The sequence below is a fragment of the Geotrypetes seraphini genome, chromosome 3 (assembly GCF_902459505.1).
Source record: "Geotrypetes seraphini chromosome 3, aGeoSer1.1, whole genome shotgun sequence".
Lineage (NCBI taxonomy): Eukaryota > Metazoa > Chordata > Amphibia > Gymnophiona > Dermophiidae > Geotrypetes > Geotrypetes seraphini.
Genome location: NC_047086.1, coordinates 2,081,805 through 2,103,019, shown reverse-complemented (window position 1 = coordinate 2,103,019; position 21,215 = coordinate 2,081,805). Strand labels below are relative to the sequence as shown.

At 49.0% G+C, this 21,215-nt stretch overlaps 1 protein-coding gene across 3 annotated transcripts in view; it reads right to left on the bottom strand.

The window, feature by feature from the left end:
* The window catches only part of HDAC2 (histone deacetylase 2), a 345,065-nt gene that overhangs the window by 269,160 nt on the left and 54,690 nt on the right, over nucleotides 1–21,215 (bottom strand). For 2 of the 3 annotated variants that reach the window (XM_033936641.1, XM_033936642.1), the window contains exon 3: nucleotides 15,205–15,322. The exons of the other annotated variant lie outside the window; for it this stretch is intronic. In XM_033936641.1, the coding sequence (XP_033792532.1) occupies nucleotides 15,205–15,322 (118 nt within the window). The remainder of the gene's footprint in view (nucleotides 1–15,204; nucleotides 15,323–21,215) is intronic. 3 annotated transcript variants of the gene reach the window in all.

The window sequence follows — 21,215 nt, the reverse complement described above, 5'->3', positions numbered from 1 at the left end:
GGAGAGTTGGCAATTTAGGAGAACAGATTTTGCAAAACGGACTGGTCACAATGGCCTTCACGCCTGGAGAAAGTATCCAGACAGTAGTGCGAGGTAAATGTATGAACCGAGGACCAAGTGGTAGCCTTACAGATTTCCTCAATCGGAGTCGAGCAGAGGAAAGCAACAGATGCCGCCATCGCTCTGACCTTGTGGCCCGTGATTCGACCCGGCAGGGAGAGACCAGCCTGAGCGTAACAGAAAGAGATACAAGCGGCCAACCAATTAGAAATGGTCCGCTTAGAAACAGAGCGACCCAAGCGATTAGGATTGAAATAGAGGAACAGCTGGGGAGCAGAACGGTGAGGAGCGGTGTGCTTCAAGTAGAAGGCCAGCGCATGCTTACAATCAAGAGAATGCAGAGCCACTTCTCCAGGGTGAGAATGGTGCTTCGGAAAAAACACAGGAAGAACAATGGATTGGTTGATGTGAAACGCAGAAACAACCTTAGGCAAGAACTTAGGATGGGTACGGAGAACCACTGTACCAACGACCAAGGAAGAAAAGGATACATCAAAGAAGACAAACAGATTGCAGACAGATTAAATTCCTTCTTTGCTTCTGTCTTTACCAAGGAAGATGCCACATCCAATACCCGAAACAGTGAAAGTTTTCAAGGGGGAAATAGAGGAGAGCCTCACCACAGTGAAGGTGGATCTGGACCAGATATACTATCAGATTGACAAACTAAAAAGTGACAAACCCCCTGGCCCAGATGGAATTCACCCGAGAGTATTAAAGGAACTAAAGGTGGAAATTGGAGAACTACTGCAATCCCTCGCTAACATGTCAATTAGAACTGGACAGATACCAGAAGACTGGAAGATAGCGAACGTCATCCCAATCTTCAAAAAAGGATCAAGGGGAGAACCGGGAAACTATAGACCTGTGAGTCTCACATCGGTCCCTGGGAAAATGGTTGAGGCTTTGATTAAAGACAGCATAGTACAGCATCTGGATAACCATGACCTGCTGAAAGGTAGTCAGCATGGCTTCAGGAAAGGAAAGTCGTGCTTGACAAACTTACTTCAGTTTTTCGAGGGAGTGAACAAACAAGTCGATAGCAGAGAACCGGTAGACATAATATACTTGGACCTCCAGAAAGCGTTCGACAAAGTACCTCATGCGAGACTTCTCAAAAAACTACAAAGTCATGGAATAGAAAGGGATATACTAAGATAGATAGGAAAATGGCTGTAAAACAGAAGACAGAGAGTGGGCATAAATGGGAAGTACTCAGACTGAAAGAAAGAAACTAGCGGTGTGCCTCAGGGCTCGGTTCTTGGGCCTATCTTATTCAATATCTTCGTAAATGACTTGGAAGAAGAAACGACCAGTGTTATCGTCAAGTTTGCAGATGACACAAAGCTATGCCGGGCAATCAGGTCACAAAAAGACAACGAGGAACTCCAGAGAGATTTGAAGCAACTTGAGAGATGGGCAGAAAATTGGCAGATGAGTTTTAATGTAGAAAAATGCAAAGTGATGCACCTGGGCAGAAAAAACAAGGAGCATGAGTATAAACTGTTAGGTATAACATTGGGGAAGAGCGAACAAGAAAAAGACCTAGGGGTACTGATAGACAGGACCCTGAAGCCGTCGGCTCAATGCGCAGCGGAGGCAAAGAAAGCTAACAGGATGTTAGGCATGATAAAGAAAGGAATCACGAGTAGATCAAGGAAGGTCATAATGCCGCTTTATAGAGCAATGGTCAGACCACACTTGGAATACTGGTCTCCATACCTGAAGAAGAATATAACACTGCTGGAGAGGGTGCAGAGGCAAGCGACGAAGCTAGTAAAAGGTATGGAGAACTTGAGCTACAAAGATCGCCTCAGAAAACTGGGATTATTCACCCTTGAGAAGAGAAGACTGAGAGGGGATCTGATAGAGACTTTTAAATTGCTAAAAGGAATCGACAAAATGGGGCAAGCTCACTCACCAGCAGGGGGAAAGGATGGAGAGTAGAGAATGACACGGTGGCGGTTACCCGCAGCTAGCCGCGGGTAACCCGCCGAAAAGGGGACGAAAAAATAGTGGCCTCTGCAGGGACGGGGACAAGGCCATTCACCGCCCCGTGGAGCGGTGAATGAACTTGTCTCCGCAGTGAGGCAACCAAGGATCGCACGGTCCCCACCCGGCCATCTCCCTTCCTCCCTCCACCTCACCTTAGAAACATAGAAAGATGACGGCAGAAAAGGGCTATAGCCCATCAAGTCTGCCCACTCTACTGACCCACCCCATTAGGTCTGAGTACTAATGACCTAGTTCCTTAACTCAACCCTCGTAAGGATCCTACTAGGGCATCCCATTTATTCTTAAAGTCAATAACGCTGGTGGCCTTGATCACCTGCTCTGGAAGCTTGTTCCAGTGATCTACAACCCTTTCTGTGAAGAAATACTTCCTTATGTCACTATCGAATTTCCCTCCTCTGAGTTTGAACGGATGCCCCCTTGTGACCGAGGGTCCCTTGAGAAAGAAGATGTCTTCTTCCACCTCGACACGTCCCGTGATGTATTTAAATGTCTCAATCATGTCCCCCTCTCCCTGCGCTCCTCTAGAGTGTAGAGCTGCAATTTGTTTAGTCTTTCTTCGTACGAGAGACCCTTGAACCCCGAGATCATCCTAGTGGCCATCCGCTGAACCGACTCAACTCTAAGCACGTCTTTACGGTAATGTGGCCTCCAGAATTGCACACAGTACTCCAGATGAGGTCTCACCATGGTTCTGTACAGTGGCATTATGACTTCAGATTTGCGGCTAACGAAGCTTCTATTGATACATCCCATAAGTTGCCTTGCTTTGGATGAGGCCTTCTCTACTTGTTTGGCGGCCTTCATGTCTGCACTGATGATTACTCCCAAGTCTCTTTCTTCTGAAGTCCTAGCTAGTGTTTCTCCATTTAAGGTGTAAGGTTTGCATGGATTTCTGCTACCGAGATGCATAACCTAACATTTCTTACATTTCTTAGCGTTGAAGCCCAGCTGCCATGTCGAGGACCAGTTTTCCAACGTAAGCAGATCCTGTGTCATACTATCCTGCAGATTGCTTTCACTTACTATATTACATAGATTGGCGTCATCAGCGAATAGAGTTACTTTACCCTGAAGCCCTTGGGTCAAGTCCTTGGGTCAAGTCCCTTTGATGAAGAGCACCGGTTGAATTTCTGCCGGTTCGCGTGGAAAAAAAAAAAGCCTCTCTTTTTCCCCTGCTCTCAGTTCGTCGCTAAAGCCGACAGGAAGTCTTTCCGACGTCAATTCTGACGTCGGAGAGGATGTTTTGGGCCACTCAATCACTGCTGGCTGGCCCAGAATGTCCTCTCTGACTCAGAATTGAATCGGAAAGAAGACTTCCGGCGCCGATCCTCCCTGGGAGTAGGAGCCGGGTGGGGGGGGGGGGAGAGGCAGGGCTTGCACCGGCTAGTTTTGGGACGTCGGAAACTCGAGAAGTTCCACCTTTAAGCCTCAGAGCGGGTTATTTTTGTGCGGCTGGGGGTTGCTCACTTGAGAGATTCGGCCTCGCTTCGGGTGGCCTCATTGGCTGCCCCTGCGGATGCCTCCGGCCGTCAGCCTCTCCCACTACGTTCGTGAGAGCTGTGCGAAGATCGTGAGAAAGTTCAGTCATTCTACTACTTAAGTGCAGAGAAGCTAGTTTATTTAGTGTAGCCATTGGAATGTTGCATAAAATAGATGGACAGCGACCGGATGCATTGTCAAATGCCTAGTCATTGTGAGCTAGAACATTTTCTTTAGAGACTGTATGTATATGTATATATACACAAAAAAAAGCATGCTGAAGATGGCCAACTTTGGTGTAATGCAATCAAGTCAGGCAGTAGTTGATAGCCAGCTTAGATACTGATTTATTTAAACTTTTGCTCAATGAGCGGAAACCCAGAAACCCTATAGTGACCCAAGCCCCATAGGGTTTTATTACAATAGACACCATTCCTCAAAAGAAATTCTTTGTAAACCCAGACCGAGGCCAGAGGGGAGGCAGTGAGAGGGACATAGGAAGGAGGCACTAGGGGCACTAAAGACATGGGAAGGAGGCACTAGGGGCACTAAAGACAGAAAGGGGCACTAAGGACATGGGAAGAAGGTACTGGGGCACTAAAGACAGAAAGGAGCACTAAGGACATGGGAAGGAGGCACTGGGGCACTAAAGACATGGGAAACAGGCACTGGGGGCACTAAAGACAGGAAGGGGCACTAAGGACATGGGAAGGAGGCACTGGGGCACTAAAGACATGGGAAGGAGGCACTGGGGCACTAAAGACATGGGAAGGAGGCACTGGGGCACTAAAGACATGGGAAGGAGGCACTGGGGCACTAAAGACAGGAAGGGGCACTAAGGACATGTGAAGGAGGCACTGGGGGCACTAAAGACAGGAAGGGGCACTAAGGACATGGGAAGGAGGCACTGGGGCACTAAAGACATGGGAAGAAGGCACTGGGGGCACTAAAGACAGGAAGGGGCACTACGGACATGGGAAGGAGGCACTGGGGGCACTAAAGACATGGGAAGGAGGCACCGGGGCCACTAAGGACATGGGAAGGAGGCACCGGGGGTACTAAGGACATAGGAAGGAAAGAGGGAGGGAATAGAAAGGGACAATTCTTGGGCCTGAGTGCAGAAAGAAAGAAAGGATACACAGACAGAAGGAAACGCAACCAGAGACTCATGAAATCAATCACCAGACAGCAAAGGTAGGAAAAATGATTTTATTTTCAATTTAGTGATCAAAATGTGTCAGTTTTGAGAATTTATATCTGCTGTCTATATTTGTCTATTTTTCTATAGTTACTGAGGTGACTGAGCTTGCGGAGATGGGGCAGAAACAGGGTTTTAAAATTTTAGTCCTAGTAGTTTGCCGGTCTACAAAATAATTCTTTTATTTTTGTCGGTCCACGGGTGTAAAAAGGTTGAAAAACACTGATATAGAGTATGCTGGCTTTCTTTTTCGCCCAGCCGCACGCGCGGCTGCTCGAGTTGTTCAATCTTCTCCTCTCTTGCAACTTCCTGTTTCCGGTTGCGTCAGAGGAGAATATTGAACAAATGAGCAGCCGCGCGTGCGGCTGGGCGAAAAAGAAAGCCGGCATACTCTACATCTAACGTGAGGTGGAGGAAGGGAGATGGCGGAATGCTGTAATCGGTCGGGTGTCTGCTGTTTTTGTATCACTGCCTGCCTGCGCTCACGTTCCAGATCCTCCTGGATTTTTAGTGTGCACGAGCTATAGGTGAACATGGGGGACACGTCATTGCAAGGGAGGATAAGTCAATTGATTTATTTTATGTTCTGTTTTTATTACAGGGCAGAGGCACTGAAACAGATTCTCAGTGCAGTAGTAGTAGTGGCAGGACTCTCTTCTGTCTTCATGGTGTTTCGCAGTACTGAGGCTTATATGGATGCTACGAGGACAGTGACGGGGCGGTGAATGGGATGGCAGTGGCAGTGACGGGGCGGTGAAAGGGGTGACGGTGACGGGGCGGTGAAGAGAACGGCGGTGACGGTGCAGTGACGGGGACACATTTTTTTCCCCGTGTCATTCTCTAATGGAGAGCAAGAAACAGCGTTATTCACATTGGCGAAGGACCGAGATTGTCTGGCAAAGTTACACGAGAAAATGGAGTAGATTCTGCGCCGTTCACGGAGGAGGGTGTTTATGAGCAACTTGAAAACCTGAAGGTGGACAAAGCGATGGGACCAGACGGGATCCATCCCAGGATACTAAGGGAGCTCAGAGAGGTTCTGGTGAGTCCTATTAAAGACTTGTTCAACAAATCTCTGGAGACGGGAGTGATTCCTGGGGATTGGAGGAGAGCGGATGTGGTCCCTATTCATAAAAGTGGTCACAGGAATGAAGCAGGAAACTACAGGCCGGTGAGCCTCACTTCAGCTGTTGGAAAAATAATGGAAGTGTTGCTGAAAGAAAGGATAGTGTACTTCCTTGAATCTAATGGGTTACAGGATCTGAGGCAACATGGCTTTACAAAAGGTAAATCGTGCCAAACGAACCTGATTGAATTTTTTGATTGGGTGACCAGAGAGCTGGATCGAGGACATATGCTAGATGTAATTTACTTGGATTTCAGCAAAGCCTTTGATTCTGTTTCTTCATAGGAGGCTGTTCAACAAACTTGAAGGGCTGAAGTTAGGACCCAAAGTGGTGAACTGGGTCAGAAACTGGCTGTCGGACAGACGCCAGAGGGTGGTGGTTAATGGAAGTCGCTCGAAGGAAGGAAAGGTGACTAGTGGAGTCCCTCAGGGTTCGGTGCTGGGGCCAAACCTGTTCAATATGTTTGTGACATTGCTGAAGGGTTAGAAGGAAAAGTGTGCCTTTTTGCAGATGATACCAAGATTTGTAACAGAGTAGACACCGAAGAGGGAGTGGAAAATATGAAAAAGGATCTGCAAAAGTTAGAGGAATGGTCTAATGCCTGGCAACTAAAATTCAATGAAAAGAAATGCAGAGTAATGCATTTGGGGATTAATAATAGGAAGGAACCGTATATGCTGGGAGGAGAGAAGCTAATATGCACGGACGGGGAGAGGGACCTTGGGGTGATAGTGTCCGAAGATCTAAAGGCGAAAAAACAGTGTGACAAGGCAGTGGCTGCTGCCAGAAGGATGCTGGGCTGTATAAAGAGAGGTGTAGTCAGTAGAAGGAAGAAGGTGTTGATGCCCCTGTACAGGTCATTGGTGAGGCCCCACTTGGAGTATTGTGTTCAGTTTTGGAGACCGTATCTGGCGAAAGACGTAAGAAGACTTGAGGCGGTCCAGGAGGGCGACGAAAATGATAGGAGGCTTGCGCCAGAAGACGCACGAGGAGAGACTGGAAGCCCTGAATATGTATACCCTAGAGGAAAGGAGAGACAGGGGAAATATGATTCAGACATTCAAATACTTGAAGGGTATTAACGTAGAACAAAATCTTTTCCAGAGAAAGGAAAATGGTAAAACCAGAGGACATAATTTGAGGTTGAGGGGTGGTAGATTCAGGGGCAATGTTAGGAAATTCTACTTTACGGAGAGGGTAGTGGATGCCTGGAATGCGCTCCCGAGAGAGGTGGTGGAGAGTAAAACTGTGACTGAGTTCAAAGAAGCGTGGGATGAACACAGAAGATTTAGAATCAGAAAATAATATTAAATATTGAACTAGGCCAGTTACTGGGCAGACTTGCACGGTCTGTGTCTGTGCATGGCCGTTTGGAGGAGGATGGGTAGGGGAGGGCTTCAATGGCTGGGAGGGTGTAGATGGGCTGGAGTAAGTCTTAACAGAGATTTCGGCAGTTGGAACCCAAGCACAGTACCGGGTAAAGCTTTGGATTCTCGCCCAGAAATAGCTAAGAAGAAGAAAAAAAAAAAAAAAAAAAATTTAAATTGAATCAGGTTGGGCAGACTGGATGGACCATTCGGATCTTTATCTGCCGTCATCTACTATGTTACTATGTTACTCACTAACCCTCCTGGCAGAGGTGATGGCAATGAGGAAAAGCACCTTCCATGTTAGAAGTTTGAGCGAAGTTGTGGCAAGAGGCTCAAAAGGAGGTTTCATGAGGGCTGATAAAACCACAGTCAGGTCCCAGACGACAGGAGGAGGCTTCAGAGGTGGTTTGACATTGAAGAGGCCTCTCATGAACCGGGAAATAAGTGGGTGAGCCGTGAGAGGTTTTCCGAGGATAGGCTCATGAAACGCAGTGATGGCACTAAGGTGGACTCTGATTGAGGTAGACTTGAGGCCAGCGTCGGAAAGGGAAAGCAAATAGTCCAGTATAGTTTCCACCGCCAAAGAGGTGGGATCGTGATGATACAGAAGACACCAAGAGGAGAACCTGGTCCACTTCTGATGGTAACATTGGAGGGTGGTCGGTTTCCTAGAGGCATCCAAAATGCGACGGATGGGCTGAGACAGATTCTCTGGAGAGGTTAGCCCGAGAGAAACCAAGCTGTCAGGTGGAGCGAAGACAGATTGGGATGTAGTAAAGACTGATGCTGCTGCTTAAGTAGAGTAGGAAACACAGGAAGAGGAATGGGCTCCCTGGAGCAGAGCTGGAGCAGGAGGGAGAACCAGTGTTGGCGAGGCCACCGAGGAGCGATGAGAATCATGGTGGCCCTGTCCCTGCGGAGTTTGGATAACGTCCGCAACATCAGAGGTAGAGGAGGAAAGGCATAGAGGAACCGATCCGTCCAGTCGAGCAGGAATGCATCCGGGGCCAGACGATGAGGAGAGAAGAGTCTGGAACAGAACTGGGGCAGCTGATGGTTGTGAGGAGCTGCAAAGAGGTCCACCTGAGGAGTGCCCCAGCGAGCAAAGATGGAGCGGAGTGTTGGAGGGTCCAGGGTCCACTCATGAGGTTGAAGGATGCAGCTGAGATTGTCGGCCAGGGAGTTCTGTTCGCCCTGGATATAGACAGCCTTGAGGAAGAGACTGTGGGCCGTGGCCCAGGTCCAGATTCGGATGGCCTCCTGACAGAGGAGGGGAGAACCGGTGCCACCTTGCTTGTTTATGTAGTACATGGCGACTTGATTGTCTGTGCACAGGAGAAGAACCTGAGGGTAGAGAAGGTGCTGGAAGGCCTTGAGAGCATAGAACATGGCTCTGATTTCCAGGAAATTGATGTGATGTTGACGCTCCTGAGGGGTCCAAAGTCCCTGGGTGCGTAGGTCTCCCAGGTGAGCTCCCCACGCATAGGGGGAGGCATCCGTGGTTATGATCATGGAGTGAGGGGGTAGATGGAAGAGTAGACCCCTGGAAAGATTGGAGGAGTTCAACCACCATTGAAGAGATTGCTGAAGAGACGATGTCACAGAGATGGGATGAGAAAGAGGATCCGTGGTCTGAGACCATTGGTTGGCTAGAGTCCACTGAGGTGTCCTGAGGTGGAGTCGAGCCAGAGGAAGTACATGGACCGTCGAGGCCATGTGGCCCAAGAGGACCATCATCTGTCGAGCTGGGATGGTTTGATGAAGGAGCACCTGACGACAGAGGTGGAGCAGGGTCCGGTATCGGTCGGAGGGGAGAAATGCCCTCATCAGAGTGGTGTCGAGAACTGCTCCGATAAACTGAAGTCGTTGTGTGGGAAGCAGATGCGACTTGGGGTAGTTGATCTCGAACCCCAAGAGATGGAGGAAAGAGATGGTGTGATGAGTGGCTTGCAGCACAAGTGGAGACGTGGTTGCTTTCACCAACCAATCGTCCAAGTAGGGGAACACCTGGAGGTTGTGAGACCTGAGGAAGGCCGCCACCACAATAAGGCACTTGGTGAACACCCTGGGCGATGATGCGAGGCCAAAGGGTAGTACCTTGTACTGATAGTGGCGGTGCTGAACCTGAAAGCGGAGGTAGCGTCGTGAATTCAGGTTGATGGGGATGTGAGTGTAGGCCTCTTTGAGGTCCAGGGAACATAGCCAGTCGTGTTGAGAGAGAAGAGGGTAAAGCGTGGCCAGGGAGAGCATTCTGAACTTCTCTTTGACCAAACACTTGTTGAGGTCCCTGAGATCGAGGATGGGACGGAGGTCTCCTGTTTTCTTGGGAACCAGGAAGTAGCGGGAGTAGAATCCCTGACCCTTTTGGTCTGGAGGTACCTCTTCGATGGCATTGAGAAGAAGGAGGGATTGAACCTCCCTTAGGAGGAGGGGGGTTTGGGAGGAGTGAGAAGCAGACTCTACGGGAGGATTGTCTGGTGGAAGAGTCTGGAAGTTGAGAGAGTAGCCGTGACGAATGATGTTGAGGACCCATTGGTCTGATGTGATGACCTCCCAATGGCTGAGGAAAAGTTGGAGGCGACCTGCGATCGGCTGAGGAAGAGGCAATGAGGTTGGGAGACTGGCTATGCCCTGGAGAAAAGAGTCAAAAGGGCTGAGATGGTTTTGACGGAGGTAGAGGCTTGGCAGGTTGGTGAGATTGAGAGCGAGCCTGAGTTTGATGTTGTTGCCGAGGTCGGCGCGGCTGCTGTTGAGGCGGGTTGAGAGGTCTGGCCGAGAACCTGCGCTGGTAGGAAGACTGTTGTCTGTAGGTGCGAGCAGGTGGAGTCTTCTTTTTAGGTTTGATCAGAGTGTCCCACCTGGTCTCATGTGCGGAGAGTTTCTGAGTTGTGGAGTCCAGGGACTCTCCGAAGAGTTCATCACCCAGACAAGGTGCGTTTGCCAGGCGGTCCTGGTGGTTAATGTCTAGGTCAGAGACTCTCAGCCATGCCAAACGGCGCATAGCCACCGCCATGGCAGAAGCACGAGAGGTCAGCTCAAATGAGTCGTAGATGGAGCGAACCATGAATTTCCTAAGTTGGAGGAGGCTGGAAATATGCTGTTGGAAAAGAGGGACCTTACGTTCAGGAAGATATTTCTGTAAGGAGGATAGCTGTTGCACCAGATGCTTCATGTAGAAGGAGAAGTGGAAGGTGTAGTTGTTGGCTCTATTTGCTAACATGGCATTTTGGAAAAGGCGCTTACCAAATTTATCCATGGTTTTACCCTCTCTGCCAGGAGGGATGGAAGCATAAACACTGGAACCCTGAGATTTTTTCAAAGTGGATTCCACCAGGAGGGACTCGTGGGGCAATTGAGACTTGTCAAAACCTGGGATTGGAATAACCCGGTACAAGCTGTCTAACTTACGAGGGGCTCCAGGAACCGTGAGGGGAGCTTCCCAGTTTTTATAGAAAGTTTCCCGTAAGATGTCGTGGACGGGCAATTTCAGGAATTCTTTGGGAGGTTGCTCAAAGTCTAGGGCATCGAGAAAAGCTTGAGACTTTTTAGAGTCGGACTCCAAGGGAATGGAAAGAGCTGCTGACATCTCCCGAAGAAATTTGGAGAAAGAGGATTGCTCTGGTTTTGAGACGGTATCGGTCATGGAGGGTTCTTCATCGGTTGATGAAGCGTCCTCCTCGGTACCGTCCTCCCACAAGTCTGGGTCCCGAACGTCGGGGTGTGTACGTTTGGATATCGGTGTGGAGGGCTCGGCATGGCGGGTCTTTGAGAGAGATTTGCCTGAGCGCACCGAGGCGGTACCGGGTGAGGAAGACCGATGTCGTTCCTGGGACCGGACAGGGGCGGCAGCATCACGGGTATGTACTGTAGGTGTTTCTGCCAAGAGCACCGGCATGGAAGTATTAAGCGGTACCGAGGGGGTCGATACCGATGGAACGGTGTGGGGCTCAGACCGGTCCCGTACCGGAAGGTGCGGTGCCAGCAACGCCGGCAACAGTTGTTGGAGCTGTTGTTGCAGTTGCTCCTGTAACTGTGTTTGGAGTATGGCCGCGATGCAGTCGTCCAGGGGAGGCACCGGTACCGCTTTTTTCTTCTTCGGTACCATAGGTGCCGCTCTACGCTCCGGCGATGAGGAGGCCGATGACGAGGCACTCACCGAGATCGGAGCGGAGCGTTTGCGGGGTCGGTGCGGTGCCGGAAGGGCCGGTGTCGCAACCGTGGCAGGAGGGCGCTCAAGGGAAGAGGGAGGCTTCTTAGCCGGCTTACCTGGGCCCAACGACCCCGAGGAAGGATCCGGTGGTGTCGATGTCGTCGGTGCCGACTTTTGTGGTGCCATCGACGTCGTAGCCAGTTCCATGGCAGATCCGGTGCCAAACAAAATATTTTGCTGGATCTGCCGATTTTTCAAAGTACGCTTTTTAAGCGTAGCGCAGCGGGTGCAGGTGTCAGCCCGATGCTCTGGACCCAAGCACTGGAGGCACCAATTGTGTGGGTCGGTGAGGGAGATCGGGCGTGCACACCGCTGGCACTTCTTAAAACCCGGTTGAGGGGGCATGAAGGGAAACACGGCCTCTGCAAAATCGAATCCGGAGGCCTGTATGGTGGCAACAGGCCCCGCCGGGGCCGGCCTGAAGAAATAAAGAAAACTCGATGTTTTTTTTTTTTTTTTTTTTCCGAAAACAAAATAAGGGAAATCCGATAAGAAAAAAGGAAAAAAAAAATTTAGAAAATACGCGAGCGGGTAGGCAAAAATTAGTTTTTCAACGGCCGTTGAAAGCACATGCGTCTTCTTCGCTCCGCGGAAACGAAGAAACTGGGGACCACGCTCTCCTCCGTCGGGCGGGAAGGCACTCGCGCATGCGCAGTGCGGCCAACTAGAACTTTCTAGTTAAAAAGGTCCGTACCGGGGCTCCGTCGGTGACGTCACCCATGCGTTAAGAATATGCTGCCTACTTGTCCTGGGATAACACCTGTTACAGTAAGTAACTGTGCTTTATCCCAGGACAAGCAGGCAGCATATTCTCACATATGGGTGACCTCCAAGCTAACCAAAAGGGATGGAGGTAGAGTTGGCAATTTAGGAGAACAGATGTCGCAAAACTGATTGGCCAAAATGGCCGTCACGCCTGGAGAACGCATCCAGACAGTAGTGAGAGGTGAAAGTATGAACCGAGGAGCAAGTAGCAGCCTTGCACATTTCCTCAATTGGAGTCGATCAGAGGAAAGCAACAGATGCCACCATCGCTCGGAACTTATGCCCCATGACCCGACCCGGCAGGGAGAGACCAGTCTGAGCATAACAGAAAGAAATACAAGCAGCCAACTAGTTGGAAATTGTCCGCTTAGAAACAGGATGCCCCAACCAATTGGGATCGAAAGAGACGAAAAGCTGGGGAGCAGTCCAATGAGGTGCAGTGTGCTGCAAGTAAAAGGCCAGCGCACGCTTACAGTCAAGAGTATGCAGAGCCACTTCTCCAGGGTGAGAATGGGACTTGGGGAAAAACACTGGAAGAACCACGGACTGGTTGATGTGAAAGTCCGAAACAACCTTAGGCAATAACTTAGGATGGGAACGAACAGTGTTCTCCCTAGCGTGTTTTAGCCAGGCGCACCGCCCAGCTACTTTAAGTGAGAGCCCGGCTGTCATTTTGCAACTGCGCATTCTCAAATCCCTTGACCGGGACCGTTCGGTAATGGGACTCCATTTTGGAGAGAATGGCAGTGACAGCATAAGGAGTCTCCAGAATCCGGAGAATGTCTGCCGGAGCACCTGATGCAGAGGCAAACGGATTGCCTCACGGGGCGGATGAGGGAGCCCCATCTCCGCCAAATACTACTGAGTGTATCGGGATTCGGACTGGAGATCCAGTTTCAGAGCCTTGCCCATGTCCGAGACAAACTGGGTAAAGGAGGAGGTTCGAGAAGAGGAATCATCCTCCAGAGGCGAAGTAGAGCGAGATCTCGGAGCAGCAGAAAAAGAGGGGGAAACCTCCCTCGAATAATAGGGAGGAGCCTCAGTCTCAAGAACGAGACACCGAGGATGTTCTACTGAACTGCCTCGGGGGCGTTGAGGAACGGCCTCGCTAAAGACGACTCGGGGAGGATCCCGGGGTCCGAGGCACCACCATCCGAAGCATCGGAGAAACCGGCGGGAAAGATAATTCCTCCACAGAAACCCCTCGCCTTGAAGAAAGAGGTGGGGAAGGAGTCTGGCGAGGCCTTACACCCAACGCCGAAGTCACCATGGACCCCGCATGTTTCACGGTCGGGGAAAGTACAAGGTACGAGGAGGAGGAAGTCATAGTCCGGGGTCCTGCCCGGGACACCCGGAGAGACGCAAGCCTTGAATCAGAAGAGGAATCACTCGAGGACAAGCGGCGGGACTTGCGAGACATGCCTCGAGGAACCTCAGAGGGAGGCCCAGGCTGGTCAGACTGGGGCCGGGTCAGGGCCGGGGTCAACTGACCCAGAACCGAGGAAACCTGCGAAGTAAGGATAGCATTAAGCATGTCCTCGAACATAGGCATCGAGACCAGCGAATGCTGGGGTTGTGGTGCAGCAGTGCGCTCCTTCGGAGGCGACCTCGAGGAAGAGTATTCCCTACATGAGGAGGCACTCGCATGAGAATCCGAGGGAGGCTTCATTGTTGGCACACCTGCGGAAGAAAGCGGAGACTTACCCGAGGCCGGGGTGGCAGGAGGAGCAGAAATCGGGGCCTTTGAGGTCGAGGGTGACCTCACTGAGGCCGAGGCCTTCGAAGTCGAGGCCCCCACTGTCGGGGCCAAGGCCGTGGCTGTCCCCGCTGTCTCCATGGGGCCAAAAAGTTGAAAGATTTTGGCCACTCGCTAACAAAGAGCCCACGGCTGGAGAGTAGCACAATGCGGGCAAGACTCAGCGCGATGATCAGCCTCAAGGCACTCCACACACCAACGATGGGGGTCGGTGATGGAATCACCCGGGCGCACTTAGTGCAGTTCTTAAACCCGGACAGAGACCAGGACATAGGAAAAAATACAGCCACGGCCCCGCGAGGCCAGGCGGCCTAACAAAAACCGGTAGCCCGGTCGAAAAAACGTATGGTTGTTTTGTGTTTTTTTTAAACAAGACAAGACACGCTGCACAGCGACTCACCCGAAAAGAATAAAGCAAGCCGCGGTGCAAAGAGGCACTATGAATTCGCGCAGAGCAAGGGAGCAGGGCTTCTGGCTCCATGGAAAACTTAGAACTGAGGCCACCCCTGAGGAGACGCATGCCCTGAGTCAGGTGCATGCGCGGTACATTCGCAAGCTTGAAGATCTTCAAGCACATCTGCTAGGGGGCTCCGTAGATGACGTCACCCACGTGTAGAGAATATGCTGCCTGCTTGTCCTGGGATAATATCTAACAATAAGAATTTGGGAGATTTTCGTTTAATGAAAATTATATTTAATGTTTAGCCTGCACACAGAGGATTTTTGAATTTCTGAGTTTGAACATTTGCTTTATTAATTCACGGCACACAGTAACACATTACAAGAGGTCTTGCGATGTTCCTAATGACTATACCCAATTGGATTGAGGTCTACTAAATTACCCCTCACCTAGGGAGGTCGGGTGGTATTCACACATGTCATAGAATTCATTAAAGTGAAGTAATGAAAATTATTTCCTTTGGTCAGGTGCATAATATGTCTTGATTTCACGTCTGCCTCCCCACATATCAGAAGAATTTTTGTTTTGTTCAAGTTCTTATATTCTTTTGAAAAGAGTTTTTGTTATAAAAAAGTAATTTTTTATTTTGGTCAGGTGAAGAACTATACAATTTTTCTGAATTTCTAACCATGGAAAATGGGCCTTGTAATGCAACCCCTTTAGGTTCAAATGGAGTTGCTTGGAACTAAAGGTGGGTGCCCCATCTTTGCCATAAGAATGGATTTTAAGGAAGAAGCCAAGAAAATGTCTATGAAAGACTCACATCTCTGCATCTGCTTGCTGTACTCCGACATGTTGTCTGGCCGTATTGATCGGAGAAACTTGATGTATTCATCGCTGTGGTACTTGGTCATTTCTTCAGCTGTTGCCTTGTGGGGTCGCTGGTGAAGAAACAACCCCTAATATTATTCTGGTAGATAGAACTCTTAAGCAGAAAGAGACAGGAGAGGGGGGCATTTATTCCACACAAAGGCAGCATGCATACCTAAAGCGAAGTTCCTTACCTGTAGTAGATGCTTTCTAAGGAGAGCAGGCTGAATATTCTCACAGCTGGGTGACATCATTCGATAGAAAGCTTTGTAACGTAAAATATAAGCAGAAGCTTCTAGCAGCTCTGCACGAGCACAGATCCATCAGTTTAATAATATAACTGAAAGAATACAACTCCAAAGGGAGGTGGAAGGGTATGTGAGAATATTCAGTCTGTTTACCTCGCAGACCATCTACTATAGATAAGTAACTTTGCTTTCTTCTAGGATGCAGGTCTCCTATTCTCACAGCTGAAAATCCCTAGCTACTAGGTTCACCAAAAACAACAACTTTAGAAACGTCAAGTCATGTTAGCAATTTACCTGAGAAATAAATCAATCTATAGTGGAGGTACAGTCTGGAACAAAACAGAAAAAGGGCCATGAGGTGGAGGTGAGAAGTTGGATTCTAGATAACAAACAAATCCTGCAGGACTGTCTGGAATTCTGTTCAAGATAATAATGAGATATGCAAAGCCACAACATGGTCATTTGTCCTCATATTCGTATCTCCTCTATGGAGGGTTGACCTCAAGTGAGCTACTGACATCATGATGGCTCTGACATTATGACCCTTGACATCACCTCCAAGAATGAACCCATCCGGGTATAAGTAAAAGAGGTGCAATCTGTTACCCAAATTGAGTGTGTGCTTTTGCTGAAACTACTCCCAACTGATTTGAGTCGAAAGAAACAAAAAGTTGAGTAGACTGGGCTTTAGTCTGCATCAAACAGAAGGCTCACATGCAGTCTACAGTATGCAATATGCTTAAGTCAGAATGAGAATGTAGTTTGGGGGAAAATGTTGGCAGAACAAGTAATTAATATAGTAACATGGTAAATGACGGCAGATAAAGACTAGAGGTCTATGGGACTCCCGTGGGGATTCCCCCCAGGCACATGGAGATGGAACCGGGATTCCTGAGGCCTGGAAAGAGAATTAGTAGAAGATAGACAAAACAGAAACTGGGACCAAGATGACGGAAAAACAAAATGTTCCACCAGCTACAGCAAGGGAGATGTTCATTTTGAAGGGGACTAAGCTCAAAGTGGGAGGCCCAGCCCCCTCTCCTAGTTATGCCACCAATTGTGTTAAGTACAAATGAAGTACTTGCTGAGGTTGTTTTGGGGTTTCCAGTTCAGTTTTGGCACATTTTTCTTATGCAACTATTGTCCTGAAAAGTGCCTCTCGCAATTCTGCTTTAAATGATTTTGATGCTGTATTATTTGATTCTTTACTCATTGCTGCATTAAAAACCATTTATGGGTCTTGGAAGGAATTCTCACAAGTTACCTATGCCAGATGGTGGAACCAGATTTGTTTGTTCTACAGATATGAGCTTTACATTGCCAAAAAATCCACACAAGGCAGGGAGAAAGAACAGCGCGAGGAGAGCTGTAGATCCATCGGGGCAGCGGCGAGAGTAACTCCGCCCACCCCCACCGCATCAGCAGTAGGCGCCCGGGCCCCTCCATAAAAGGAGGCGGGCCAACGGTTTCGCCACTGCTGCACCAGCAAGGAGAGGGCTGAGGGAAGAAAGAGGAGACTCACCAAGCAGCGTGTGAGCTGAAAAGCACAAGGCAGAGAGAAAGAACAGCGCGAGGAGAGCTGTAGATCCATTGGGGCAGCGGCGAGAGTAACTCCGCCCACCCCCACCGCATCAGCAGTAGGCGCCCGGGCCCCTTCATAAAAGGAGGCAGGCAAAGGCGCTCGCCTTAGCGAGATCGCCTTTGCAAAGGGCCTTGAGAAGGGCCTATACAAGGCCTAATCTAACCTCTACATTCTCATTCTCACACTCTTCCCTTTTCTTACACACTCTCAATCAGATAGTCAATCTTCTCTTGAACCTCTCAGTCTCTCTAATCTCTCAAACTCTCTAATATCTCAATCTCCATCTTTCTCCTTACCAACTCTCTGATATCTCAACCTTTCTCTTTACAGAAATAAATCCCTCAAACCTGGAAATGGCAGGGAGGACACGGAGCACCAAGGATACTATCAAGATCTACACTCCAGCGTCCGTAGGGACCCAGGGGATGGCAAAGGTCTGTACTCAAGAGGAAGAGGGTGATACGGATCAGAGGCCAGAGGTCTATGTGCAGACTGAGATCATCCCCCTCCCAGGATACACCACATTCTCTACGCAGACAGAGGAACTGAGACAGGGAAACCTAGATGAGGATATCTTGCAGGAACTGCTGAGCCTCAGGGAGGAGGTAAAGCGCCTGAGGAGCATCAGGGATGACGAGGCCTTCATCGACGACGCCATCCTGGAACTGTCACACATCACAGAGAGAACCCACGACAAGTCCATCCTCGTCACACCCAAACCTGCAGCCCTAAATTCAACGATTGGAGTACAGGAGATGATTAGAGATGCCAGCCCCTAGCAACTGGTAACCTCCTCTACGGGCAAGCAAAGAAAACCCACCTCATTCTCACTTTCTTCTCCTTCTTTTTCTTTCCAACAGGATAGTTCTACGACAACCCCACAACTCACTCTCAGAAATAGATTTCAGATATTACAAGAAGGAACCACCGAGGAAATAGCGGAAGGGGCTCAGGAGGATACCCAGCACACAACGTCAAATCCAGCACTCGCGGATCGGCCCCCCCGAAAGGAACGAAGAGTGGTGGTCATTGGGGACTCCATGCTAAGGGGCACCGAGGGACCAATTTGCAGGCCTAATTTACAGTCAAGAGAGGTCTGCTGTCTCCCCGGATCCAGAATCCGAGATGTCACCACCAGCTTAGACAAACTTCTAAAGCCCAATGATCATTTTCCCATGTTTCTCATCCATGTAGGCACAAACGACACTGCCAGGAGTACCACGGAGAACATTCCCAAAGACTTTGGAGCCCTGGGAAAGAAGCTGAAGCAGACAGGAGCACAGGTGGTTTTCTCATCGATTCTCCCAGTAAGAAACAAAGGCAGAGCTAGAGAAGAGCGTATCCAACGGACTAACGAATGGCTCTGCGAATGGTGCATAGAAATGAACTTTGGATTCCTAGACCACAGTGAGACGCTCCAGGGACTACAGGGACCAGACAGACTCCACCTAACCAGGAGAGGTAAGAACGTATTCGGACATCGACTGGCCCGCCTACTCCATAGGGCTTTAAACTAGGTAAGTCGGGGGAGGGTACATACTTATATCCCAGAGCAGTAAGAAACCACCCTGAGGAGGCAAGCCGCACCCACACTTCTGGGTCTAAGGTAAGTACCCATGCTATCAACGATAATTTAGGGGAAATTATCAATGATAATTTAGGAGTCACACTAACTCAAAAGGGAATCTCTTCACAGATATGGAGGGCTATGTATGTTAATGCACATAGCTTGGGCAATAAAATTCTAGAATTGGAGACTGAAATAATAAACGCCGACCTAGACGTGGTAGCAATATCTGAAACCTGGTTGACGGACTTGCATGGGTGGGATATGGTTATATCAGGCTACAACCTATTTCGCTGCGACAGAGAGAGTAAGTTAGGAGGAGGAGTAGCACTGTACACGAAGGAAAACATCAAAACTACCAGAATCACAGATGTTAAATACACCAGGGAATCCCTCTGGGTGAACCTGGCCAGAGGGAGTGAAAAATGCCTATACCTTGGTGTGATATATAGGCCTCCCAGGCAACAGGAAGACAAAGACATGGAGTTAATCGAAGACATAGAGAACATCACACTGCGCGGGGACACAGTATTGTTAGGGGACTTCAACATGCCCGATGCAGATTGGAACTCACTCTCTGCGACTACATGTGGCAGCAAAAGAATTTTAACCTCCATAAAGGGTGCACGTCTCAAGCAAATGCTATTAGAACCCACTAGGGACCAGGCGATACTAGACCTGGTACTCACCAACGGTAATAGCGTCTCAGAAGTCTCTGTAGGAGATACACTAGCCTCCAGCGACCATAATATGGTATGGATTAACCTCAAGAAAGGTTTCTCTAGATCAAACACAGCTTCGAGTTTACGCCCAGTAGTGTCTACAGTGAACTATCCAAACTCAAGGTTCACAAAGCTATGGGGCCAGACAACATACACCCCAGAGTACTCAGGGAGTTAAGAGACACCTTGGCGAAACCACTATCAACACTCTTCAATCTCTCCCTTAGCAAAGGAAAAGTCCCGCTAGACTGGAAAACGGCTAATGTCATTCCACTCCACAAAAAAGGAAGCAGGACGGAAGCTATGAACTACAGACCAGTGAGTCTCACATCAATAGTGAGCAAACTAATGGAAACTCTAATCAAACACCAATTGGATACGGTCCTGAACGAGGGGAATCTGCGGGATCCCCGTCAACATGGATTTACTAAGGGGAGATCCTGCCAATCCAACCTGATCGGCTTCTTTGACTGGGTGACGAGAAAACTGGATGTTGGGGAGTCCCTGGACATCGTATACCTGGACTTCAGCAAAGCATTCGATAGCGTACCACACCGCAGGTTGCTGAGCAAGATGAGTTCTATAGGATTGGGCGACACGTTGACGAAATGGATTGGGAACTGGCTTGAGGGTAGGCTTCAAAGGGTAATGGTGAATGGCACCCCCTCTGAAACGACGGAGGTGATCAGTGGAGTGCCACAGGGCTCCGTCCTGGGCCCGATCCTGTTCAACATCTACATAAGAGACTTGGCAGAAGGGCTCCGAGGTAAAATAACATTATTCGCTGATGACGCCAAACTAAGCAATGTAGTGGCCAAGAGTACAACAGACAAAAATTAAATGCCCGACAACATGATGCACAACATACTACTACTGGAGTGCTGGTCTAGGTCCTGGCAAATCAGCTTCAATGCCAAAAAATGCAAAGTCATGCACCTGGGCAGCCAAAATCCATGCAAGACTTACACCCTAAATGGCGAGATCCTAACAAGAACTGAAGCAGAACGTGACCTAGGGGTGATCGTCAGTGAGGACATGAAGGCTGCCAATCAAGTGGAGCAAGCTTCCTCCAAAGCAAGGCAAATCATAGGTTGCATACGCAGGAGTTTCGTCAGCCGTAAGCCTGAAGTCATTATTCCATTGTATAGATCCATGGTGAGACCACACCTGGAGTACTGTGTGTAATTTTGGAGGCCGCATTACCGAAAAGATGTGCTGAGACTAGAGTCGGTCCAGAAAATGGCCACCCGGATGATCGCGGGTCTCAAGGATCTCCCGTACGAGGAAAGGCTGGATAAGTTACAGCTCTACTCACTTGAGGAACGCAGAGAGAGGGGAGACATGATCGAGACGTTTATTTTTTTTTATTTTTTTCAAGTTCACGTTTATTTGATTAATCGCCTATATAAGAAATTCTAAGCGATGACGTTCAAGTATCTCATGGGTCGCATCGAAGTGGAAGAGGATATCTTCCTTCTGAGTAGTGGCTCGTGGCCAGCAGGGGGTGCTGTTTATGGGACGATATTGAGGTCAGAAGCATGATAGTGCAGTATTTTTGTAGCGCCAGTTTTTCGTATGATTCTGGGTAATTCTAGTTAGACAAACATCTGTGTTAGTTAAGGACCGCGCCCAAATAGAAGCGTGCGAAAAACAGGTGAATAAAACATTTAAATATAATGTAGCTAAGGCCAGAAGAAAAAACACACTAAAGATTAATATAAGGAAAAGAATGGTGTTTTCTTGTGTACTTTGCTGTTGAACTAAATCATGGTGGAAATCATGACTACATGAGACATGGAGTCCAGTTTAGATTCTTTTGTATGTACTATGACTGTCCTGTCTTAG